This window comes from Maniola hyperantus, chromosome 5, assembly GCF_902806685.2.
Source record: "Maniola hyperantus chromosome 5, iAphHyp1.2, whole genome shotgun sequence".
In the NCBI taxonomy this organism is placed as follows: domain Eukaryota; kingdom Metazoa; phylum Arthropoda; class Insecta; order Lepidoptera; family Nymphalidae; genus Maniola; species Maniola hyperantus.
In genome coordinates, this window is record NC_048540.1 from 17114057 (window position 1) to 17124358 (window position 10302).

The 10302-nt window shown below is 46.9% G+C and overlaps 3 protein-coding genes across 3 annotated transcripts; 1 reads left to right on the forward strand and 2 right to left on the reverse strand.

Moving 5' to 3' along the window:
• The first annotated feature begins 1678 nt into the window (after nucleotides 1-1678).
• On the forward strand, nucleotides 1679-4656 carry LOC117982086 (claspin-like). Its single transcript, XM_034968372.2, has 2 exons — nucleotides 1679-1894; nucleotides 2353-4656. Exons 1-2 carry the CDS (start codon nucleotides 1827-1829, stop codon nucleotides 4520-4522), a joined length of 2238 nt encoding a protein of 745 aa, XP_034824263.1. The 5' UTR covers nucleotides 1679-1826; the 3' UTR covers nucleotides 4523-4656.
• Nucleotides 4657-5420: 764 nt separating this feature from the next.
• Nucleotides 5421-6982, reverse strand: LOC117982087 (D-erythronate dehydrogenase-like). The gene is made up of 2 exons (XM_034968373.2): nucleotides 5634-6982; nucleotides 5421-5589 (listed from the first exon to the last, which is right to left on the reverse strand). The coding sequence occupies exons 1-2, from the start codon at nucleotides 6591-6593 to the stop codon at nucleotides 5587-5589; spliced, it is 963 nt and encodes a 320-aa protein (XP_034824264.2). The 5' UTR covers nucleotides 6594-6982; the 3' UTR covers nucleotides 5421-5586.
• A 3-nt stretch (nucleotides 6983-6985) lies between these two features.
• On the reverse strand, nucleotides 6986-8369 carry LOC138402344 (uncharacterized). Its single transcript, XM_069498575.1, has 2 exons — nucleotides 7282-8369; nucleotides 6986-7186 (listed from the first exon to the last, which is right to left on the reverse strand). The coding sequence occupies exons 1-2, from the start codon at nucleotides 8325-8327 to the stop codon at nucleotides 7096-7098; spliced, it is 1137 nt and encodes a 378-aa protein (XP_069354676.1). The 5' UTR covers nucleotides 8328-8369; the 3' UTR covers nucleotides 6986-7095.
• Between the last annotated feature and the right edge of the window lie 1933 nt (nucleotides 8370-10302).

Sequence of the window (10302 nt, forward strand, 5' to 3'; positions counted from 1 at the left end):
TATTAGTAACTACAATATCTGGAAACTCAACAAGCGCCACATCTTGATCATAGATGACTTATGGTCATGTATTGAAGGTACAGAGCCCATTGACCCATCTAGAGATTTACGTGCTCTTGTTCGTATTTTAGTTTAGCTGTGAAGCACATATGTGTGTGCAATATATTCGAAATGCAAACACAGCTAAGCAAGCCTGGGATGAGTTTATTATTTATTTATTACTCTATCTACGCCTTTGATCTACGCAGACAGACTACCAGACCACAGATCACTTTATACTAGTCTAGAGCTTATTCTTAGTCTGAGGTCTTGAGATACCAGACTCCCTAGAGTATTCCTTGCTACCCGTAGAAAGAGTAATAAAGATAGATACAGGAATGTTTGCTTTCTCATTCACACTAAAAAGAGAGCACAGATAAAGTTACTAATGTGATAAACAGAGACACAGCTAACCTATTTTTGTCCCTTATCGTGTAATCGATTCTTTTTCAAGAATACATACAAGGAATGCAACTTTAGTTGCAAAGCAAACTTTGAGAATTCGTGGCGTAATTGTATTTCTCATTAGTTATTTACTTGTTTTCACATAAAAAACGTTTAATACAAATATTGTTGATCGATTAATACAAATATTGACTAGTTAACTACTAAACAATGGTAATAATTGTCGTGTTATTCATCGTTACGTCGTGCCATGGGTTCACTAATGAATGACAAAAAACGTATGACAAATTACCAGTTCACCAAAAACTTTTGAAAAACTAATCAAATCACAAACGTCGTATACCGCAAACATATCATTTTACAAAAGATCATTTGACAAATATTCTATTCACAAATGTTTAACTTTCCAAATTTGCTAAATGTTAAAATATCATTTAAAAATTTATTATTTCACCAAATAATTTGTTTATTCGCGATTTTACAAAAAAATAGATGATTTCATTATTTGATAAAATAACTAATTAACAAAAAACACACAAAAAGTCATACGTTTGCATACATATGCAAACCCCAATGCAACGCAGCAATAATATCATGGGGCTCCTTTTTTCTGGGTGGTAAAAAAAGAAATAACCCCGCCATCCCCTTCTAACCTAACCGTTCCGAGTCGGAGTGCCCCAAGTCCCGAGCTCGCTTCGCTCGCTCTTGATGGTGGGAGCGGGGGGGATGAGAGAGACCCCCCACCATTGTGGTGGTCTCTTCTCGTCGACCGGGGCCCGTTGACGGAGCGGAGGAGGGGCTCCTTTTTTCTGGGTGGAAAGAGACCCCCCATTATAGTAAGCGGTCTCTTCCGTCGGCCCGGTCGACATATAAAAGATTTGGTGAATTCTTAAAGTATTTATCAAACAGTTCATTTTATCAAACAATTCATTTTATCAAAAAAAAAGTGCGATATGTTGTTTTACTAATTAACACGATTAAAGAAATCAATTGTTTGTCAAATGATATTTTATGAAATAACAATTTGTCTGGTAATTTGTTTTATCAAATGAATTATTTGTAGAAACATAAGTTTTATAACGATCATAAAACGATTCATAATTTTGCCAAAATTTGTTTGGGAAATGAAACTTTGTCATTTGTTTTTTGTCAATTGATCGGTCACCCGTGCCATGGCTATCTCATACGCGGTTACACAGTACTTCAATCTACCTTTATTACTCTATCTACGTCTGTCTGTGGTTGTGCTGTGGTTCGCCTTTTAGGTTATGTTATAACCTATTGAATTTTAAAATCATTTTTAAAAATTTATTTTTCTAGTTTCTGTTTTTGGGTACCTAGTACCTACATTGTAATTAATATTTTGTATCGAAGCATAGGTAATGGAAACAGTTGATGATAACTTTGCATGGACAGACGCCTCGACCGATTCCAGCAGAGATACAGACATGTATGTGTTTTGAACTGTTTGGACTATTTTTATTTACTTACCTAGTATATATATTTTTTCAAGTTATATTATAAGAGTTCAAATAACCGCATTCTGTTTAACTATACGGAAGTAGGTAGGTGTAGTGAATAGGTTGGTTGTACATTATATTAAAATATGTGAATGAATAAAGTTTATTAGAATCTCAATTAGAATTCTTGGCGTTTGCCAGTTTAACCACAAACGTCTCAAAAACTACACAGTTCAACAACCATGCAGTTAGACAATGCCACAACCACTAAGGTCATACCACCAGTCAAACATAGTGTGCCAATGTAGGCCCTACCATATTATGTCACTTGTACATATTTGCTGCTGGAAATGGGTGTTGTACGAGTTGTCGCGATGTATGCGCTTCCCGCTTAACTAATCTCTGCATTTGTAAAATTCCTTTGTTAACAATTTATAATTGTTTTTAGGGTCGTAGATATGAAGCAAAGTAAATCAAAGCGAGGGTCTGATAGAGGCGAAGCTCACAACAATGAATCCCACGGCGAACCGGGAACTGTTCAGGATGAAAAACAACACAGAGAAAAGAAACGAAAAAAGCATGCAATTTATGAGGAGGTTGAGAATGATAACAGCAATCATCGGATAAACCAATCTATAAAGTCTGAACCGAACAGTGATTTTGATTTGCCTAAAGATAATAAAAAAAGGCTCAAACGTGATAAAACCAGCGCCAGCAGCGATCACCAAGAAACCTTCTATGACGCTGAGGACTACTTAAATCTTAGAGTCAAACAAGAACAGGCTACTTTTGTAGAACCCACTCCGATGAATACAAAAAAGAAAAAAAAGCATAAAGAGGAACCTAAACAAAATGAAGATGAAGATATTGAGGAACATAATTTAGATAGTTCATGTCTGGGTAACGGTGATCACTCCCTAACTAGTGAAATAGATATAAGTAACAGTAAGAAGAAGAAAAAGAAAAAGAAAAAAGAAAAATTATCAATGGACTGTGACACGAGTGAAATATTAGAGGATTCAGAGGATAGTCCTAAAACAAAGAAGAAAAAAAATTTACATGAAGCTGAGGACTATTTAAATCTTAGAGTCAAACAAGAACAAGCTACTTTTGTAGAACCCACTCCGATGAAAATGAAAAATAAAAAAAAGCACAACGAGGAACCTAAAGAGAACCAAGAACAAGAATTAGAACTTTCTGCACTGTCCAAAGATGACATTGATATTGAGGAACATAATTTAGATAGTTCTTGTCTTATTAACGGTGATCACTCCCTAACTTGTGAAATAGATATTAGTAACAGTAAGAGGAAAAAAAAGAAGAAAAAGGAAATATTATCAATGGACGGTGACACGAGTGACATATTGGAGGATTCAGAGGATCAGAGGAAAACAAAGAAGAAGAGAAATAAGGATGATGGTGAGAAAAGTCAAATTTCAAGTTCTAAAATATTAAGTTCAACATTAATTCAAGACATAGGCTCCATTCAAGAGAACGGCAGGGAGCAGCATCACAGCGATGTTGCTGCAATTCACAGCAGCACCGGAACATCTACTCACAAGTCAAGTGAAGTAGCTTTACAAACAGCTTCCAGAATATCAGATAGAATAAGATTCGAAGAAGACAGCGTAGACTATGAACCTGAAGAAGATATTCCAATAGATGACGTGTCTACTCGGCTCCAACAGTTCATCAGCTCCAACGTCACGCTGCAACCGTTGCAGGTGGCCTTGCCCAGCGACCCCAGCATCGGCGGTGACGACGAGGTGTGGCTGTTCAAAGTGCCTCATGACATTTGTGTTGACAATTTAGTCAGTACGAATTTGACATTGGATGGTAAGAAAAAAGTCAAGATAAACGGAAACACTTACGATACAGAAATGGACCTCACTGTGGGCGCGGCTCCCATACTCGTATTTAATAAAAGAAAAGCATTTATAAAAAATATACCGTTGAAGGGTGTCATACATTTACATAAAAGGATTCCTAAAATTCATATTCCGTACGAGTCGTTGATGATGAGCACCGAGAGCAGCTTCGTTCCCCTGCCCGACACCAAGTGCCGCCACCCCTTGTTCGGCGCCCGCTACGAGAGCGCCGCCAGGGTGCCGCCCGCCGCGGCCGCGCGCCTGCGGGCCGCCGGCGACCGGCCGAACGAGACGAGACGTAAACACAAAGTCGAGACCGAATCGGACGCGGACGTGAAGCCTAACATCGAGGAGCTCCGACACTCGCACCGAAAGAAAAGAAAAATGAAAGAAAAACTAAAGTCGGAATCTGATAGCGAGGTCCGAGCGCCGAGCCCCGAGTTCCTGTATTCCAAAAAGAAGAAAAGAAAAAGTAAAGAACGACTCGAGTTTGAATCTGCCAGCGAGGCGCGACCGAGCGTCGAGGTGTTGCACTCCAAAAAAAAGAAGAAAAAAAATAAAAGAAGACTCGAGATGGAGTCTGACGCGGAGATGAAACTGAACATTGAAGCCTCACACTCCAACAAAAAGAGAAGGAAACACAGCGAGGAGAACACAGGCACTCAGGCGGGGAACAAAGCCAAGCGAGTGAAGCGCGAGCCCGCGTGGGACTCCGAGCTAGCTATAGAGAAGAACCTATTTGATTTTTAACTATGTATATAAACAATATTTTTACTATCAAATTGTTTTTATTTGATACTAGATGATGCCCGCGACTTTGTCCGCGTGGATTTAAGTTTTTTAAAATCCCGTGGAAACTCCTCAATTTTCCGGGATAAAAAGTAGCCTATGTCCTTCCCCGGGATGTAAGCTAACTGAACCAAATTTAATCAAAATCGGTTGAGCGGTTGGGCCGTGAAAAGCTAGCAGACAGACAGACACTTTCGCATTTATAATATTAGTATGGATTTATAATACTACTTTGAATTTTGAAAATATATCCGAGGTACTTATTAGGAATATTTGAGGTCATTCCGTTTATCCCAACCAAAAAGCCCCTCTATTCAAAACTATTTTAGTTCTTTGAACTTTCAATAAATGAGTACACAGCGCGAGAGAGCAGAAGAGAATCGGAAACAAATTCATTCCCTGCTTCCGACTCTGACTATCCACCCCGCGTAGGTATACTCTTTGATCTGGGGGATGAATGAACTGGCGTCTCCGAGGAGGTATCCACCCCGCGTAGGTATACTCTTTGATCTGGGGGATGAATGAACTGGCGTCTCCGAGGAGGTATCCACCCCGCGTAGGTATACTCTTTGATCTGGGGGATGAATGAACTGGCGTCTCCGAGGAGGTATCCACCCCGCGTAGGTATACTCTTTGATCTGGGGGATGAATGAACTGGCGTCTCCGAGGAGGTATCCACCCCGCGTAGGTATACTCTTTGATCTGGGGGATGAATGAACTGGCGTCTCCGAGGAGGTATCCACCCCGCGTAGGTATACTCTTTGATCTGGGGGATGAATGAACTGGCGTCTCCGAGGAGGTATCCACCCCTACAAAAATAAAAACAAAATCATAGTCTTTTTAATAATATTATACCTGTGACCTAATAGGTAGGTATTTTTAAGCATAAATAAGTAAAACGAGCGAAATTTTTGGACTTGAATGATATTGATTTGTATTCCATTCAGCGGGAATTTCCTACTTGGAAAATAAGGTACCTACCTACCGTGAACATTCTAGTTTTTGTACTCAGATATATAACTTTATCACTCAGATAGATTTAGAACTTTTTTACTCAGATAGATAACTTTACGCCTAGATCCTCACATTCAGTGATGTATTTGTGAATGATGTCTGCGAAGTCCTCGTCTACGACGAAGCCGAGACGAAGAGCGCGGCTGTGGTCCAGCGCTGGCGGCAGCGACGCCACCAGCCGCTCCACGCGCTCGTCGCGCTCGAAGCGCACGCGCGCCGCCGCCGCCGCGCCCGCCGCCGCGCGCAGCGCCGCCACCATGTCGCGCACCGCCACGCTCACGCCGGGCAGGTTGAGCGCGCGCGCCGCGCCCAGCGCGCCCGGCGCCAGCGTCGCCGCGTGCAGCAGGTTGCGCGTCGCCGCGGCCGGGCTGCACAGCCACAGCCGCAGCGCGCCGTCCACCGGCACCGCGCACATCGCGCCGCGCAGCGGCTCGCGCACCAGCGCGCTCGCGAACGACGTGACGGCGCGGTTCGCCTCGCCGCCGCGCACGCTCACCGTGGGCAGGCGCACGACGCGCGCGTCCAGGTGCCCGCGCCGCGAGTAGTCGCTCAGCAGCAGCTCCGCCATCGCCTTCGCGCAGCCGTACGAGCTGCGCGGCGCGGGCGCCACGCGCTCGTCGGGCGCCTCGGGCAGCTCGCCGCCGGCGCCGTACACGGCGACGCTGCTGGCGAACACGAAGCGCAGGGCGGGCGCGCGGCGCCGCGCCGCGTCGGCCAGCGCGCGCGTGGCGTCGAGGTTGGCGCGCAGGCCGGCCTCGAGCTCGGCCTCGGCGTGGCCGCTGACGGCGGCGGCGAGGTGGAACAGCACGTGGCAGTCGGCGCGCACGACGCGCTCGGCGGCGCCGGGCGCGGCCAGGTCGAGCGCGAGCGCGGCCACGCGCACGTCGGCGCGCGGCGGCGGCGCGGCCAGGTCCACGAGCAGCAGGCGCGCCACGGGCAGCGGCGACTGCGCGTCCAGCAGCGCGTCCGTGAGGCGCCGGCCCAGGAAGCCCGCAGCGCCGGTCACCGCCACATTCATACTGGCTAGTAGGTACTCTAGTAGGTATATTGTAATGTAGAGTTGGTATTCGTTGGAATTCAAGAATTCGACGATCGTACCTACTTAAGTGTGTGTAATAAATGTCTCATTTTATTTGAATAACAACAGTGAGTAAGTAGGTAGGTAACTACCTAAGTAAGTATACAATATAAATAATGTAACTAGCTGTTATTATCATAAACGTGAACACATTTACATCATGCCGAGATAAAAGCCATTGGGTCAAAGGTGCGAATGGCTGAAGACTTACCTATTATATTATTATTATTATGGATATACATCTACTCTCACGCCCGTGTACAAAATAGATACATATAAAAGCCAAAGGAGTTATAATATACTTTACTTTACATAAAAAATAAATAAACCTACATAAACATTACATACATACATATTTGTACCGGGCGGAGGATTACACCCCGGCAGGGGAGACCAAACGGCCGGGGGTCAGGGCGACAGGTGTAGAAATCGGCGGACTATCCTAGCCGAGTCCAGCAAGACCGCTTTTTGCATCCTGGCTGCGAGCGAACTGCCACGGAACCCCAGTCGCCTCAGATGTTGAGCGAGGCTGACTGGGATCAACCCATTCGCAGATATGACGATTGGGATGATTTCAGTGGACTCCACATGCCACATGTCGGAAACCTCGTGAGCCAGATCGAGATACTTGCGCTTTTTCTCCGTCTCAGCTCTCACGAGGTTCTCGTCATACGGAATGGTGATGTCCACCAAAAACACCCTCGACTGTGCCCGGTCCACCACCACGATGTCAGGCTTATTCGCTAGAATAGTCCTGTCCGTGATGATGGACCGGTCCCAATAGAGCCGGACTCCGTCGCGCTCGAGTACCGGCACCGGTGTGTACTTGTAATACGGCAGCCTCTCATCCAGGAGACCGTACTTCAGAGCAAGCTCTTGGTGAAGGATTTTGGCTGCTTGGTTGTGTCTGTGCAGATACTCAGTGTTGGCAAGCGCTGAGCATCCCGAAAGCACATGTCTGAGTGACTCGCCGGGATGGCGACAAGCTCGACAGATGTCGTGAGTGCCATCCTTCAGAATGTACTTTCGGTAGTTCCGCGTCTTGACCACCTGATCTTGTATCGCACAGACAAAACCCTCGGTTTCCCCGAAGAGGTCACCAAAGCGCAGCCACTGCACGGACGCTTTTTTATCTACGTGTGGCTCATTAAGAGCTTTAAAAAAGCGTCCGTGCAGCTCCTTCTCCCTCCATACGGCCTCCCGGTCAGAGGTGCTAAGTACCACCGGTTTCTGCCACTCGGTTTGGGCTAAGGATAGTGGGGTGAGTCCTTTATCACATTCTATGACCTCTCTATGCATGGGGGACCCCCTCATCGTCTCAAAGTAGGTTCTGAGGTTGGCTATCTCCCGGTTATGCATGGTCTTGACGCTCAATACGCCTCGACCACCACACTTCCGGGGGATATACAACCTCATCACAGACGATTTTGGGTGGTGCATGCGATAAAGAGTCATAGTTGTGCGGACTTTTCTGTCCAGGGCGTCAAGTTCAGTCTGAGTCCATCTGAGCACGCCAAAGGTGTACATGAGAACGGGCATGACCCAGCCGTTATAAGCTCGGATTTTATTGGCGCCTGACAAATAACTTTTACAGATTTTTGTCAGACGGCCAAAAAAGGCCTCGCAAACAGACTGTTTCACGTCCGTCTCTTTTACCCCTAGCGACTGTGACATGCCCAGATACCGGTATGACTCAGCTTCAGAGAGGGTTCTGATGGTGGACGGCTCAAGACTCATCTCAGCCGAATGAGTTACCTGTCCCCTTTCCACATGCATGACCGCACACTTGTCCAGCCCAAGCTCCATCCTGATGGAATTGCTAAAGTCAGTGGTGACATTCAGCAGCTCCTGCAGGCGGGTGGCATTGGGTGCCAGCAGTTTGAGGTCATCCATGTAGAGAAGGTGAGGCACTTTTGTCCCTCCTCTCCGAAACTGAAAGCCTGTCCCCGAACCCTCCAGAAAAGTGCTGAGTGGGTTCAGAGACAGACAGAACCAAAGCGGGCTCAGACAATCACCCTGGAAGATACCCCTTCCTATCCTTATCCGGTCATCGGCATCCGCCAGCCGCTCGCCATGGAGACACAGAATCGTACTCCACTGCCCCATGCATTCTCCGAGGAAGTCTCGAACTGTACCATCGACTTTGTACAGCTCAAGGACCCTCAGGAGCCATGAATGGGGCACCGAGTCGAATGCCTTTCTGTAGTCGATCCAGGCGGTGGAGAAATTCCGACGGTTGCGTTTGACCAGTTGGCCCGCAACGGAGTCGATGAGAAGGAGCTCCTTAGTACCACGACTACCGCCCTGACATCCGTTTTGAGCCCCAAATATGATGTTATTCTCGTCCACGTGACGGGAGATCTTGAGGCTCAAAACAGATGTCAGTGTCTTATAGATGGTAGTAAGACACGTAATAGGACGGTACTTAGCCGGATCAGTGGTATCGGTGGACTTTGGAGCTAAATGAGTGATCCCGGTAGTGAAAAGGCTCGGGAGTGTCCTCTGCTCGAGAGCCTCTTGAAATTGTCGAGCCAAGGTCGCATGGCAAACCGAAAAACCCTTCAGCCAGTAGTGATGTAGTCCGTCGGGTCCCGGGCTTTTCCAGTTCGGGGCCCGCCTTACTGCACCAGCTACATCCTCCGTAGAGATGGCGATCGGGTTCATCGGCTCTATTGAGGCACATGCTTCCTCTATCGCCTCAATCCAAGGGCCCTCCTCATGCTCTACCTCCCTCGACCACACACCCCGCCAAAAAGTGACGAGGTCGGCCGGGTCCGGTCGCTGAGAGGTAGAGCAGACTGCTGGGCACTCCAGTCTCTTGTAGAACCTTTTCTGATCACTCAAGAAGAGGCGATTTTGCTGAAATCGCTCAACTCTTTCCAAGTATCGTCGGATGCGGTTCCCCCATGCAGCGATTTTCTGCTTCAGGTCGTCAATGCGCTCTGTTAGCTTTTGCGCAATATCGGGCTGGTTCAGCCTGACCCCACACCCGTTAAACGCAATTCCAACAGAGCGCACAATCCTTGGCCTAGTGTTGCCCGACCTGAAGCTTTGCAGTCTGCCAATGAGGACTCTGGCCAGAGTGATACGGCGTTCTATTCTCTTCTTCCAGGCCGGTTCCGCACTGCGCCTTGCAGCAGCAGCACGCCCCGGTCCCGGAGTCTTGACACCGATAAATCGGTGCACGGCGAGCGCCGCGCCGAAGAGGATAGAAGCCGTATCACCCAGGCCAGTGCTGCTTTCCAGATGTTGAGGCAGCATTTTGTTTATGGCCTCAATGACATCCCGCGTCGCTACATTTAGCGTGAGTCGGGAGAGCCGCGGACGACTCTCTAGAGGAGCGCTCCGGATTTCAGAAATCGCCTCTTCTAGAATCCCTCTCATCCGCTCTATATCCAGGGAGACTGTTTCTTCGGTGCCATCCTCCACTGGCTGACTAGAACTCAAGGAAACTCGAAGACACATTAATGTCATCCAAGTGCCAAGAGAGCCTTGTCATACTGTACCATATGATGACCATATGCAAGTTCTTTGGGAGTTCCTTGAGTACCTACCTACCTAATCATACAATCGAGAGTGTATACTTTACTCTATGACTACAATTTGGGAGCTGGGAACCACAGACTAATCTAAACATAGACTATACGTT

Coding starts and splice junctions, on each gene's coding strand:
- LOC117982086 (XM_034968372.2), top strand. CDS start 1,827: ATGGAAACAGTTGATGATAACTTTGCATGGACAGACGCCTCGACCGAT. Junction 1,895..2,352: donor TCCAGCAGAGATACAGACAT/GTATGTGTTTTG, acceptor AATTGTTTTTAG/GGTCGTAGATATGAAGCAAA.
- LOC117982087 (XM_034968373.2), bottom strand. CDS start 6,593: ATGAATGTGGCGGTGACCGGCGCTGCGGGCTTCCTGGGCCGGCGCCTC.
- LOC138402344 (XM_069498575.1), bottom strand. CDS start 8,327: ATGTCACAGTCGCTAGGGGTAAAAGAGACGGACGTGAAACAGTCTGTT. Junction 7,187..7,281: donor GAGACGGAGAAAAAGCGCAA/GTATCTCGATCT, acceptor GGTTGATCCCAG/TCAGCCTCGCTCAACATCTG.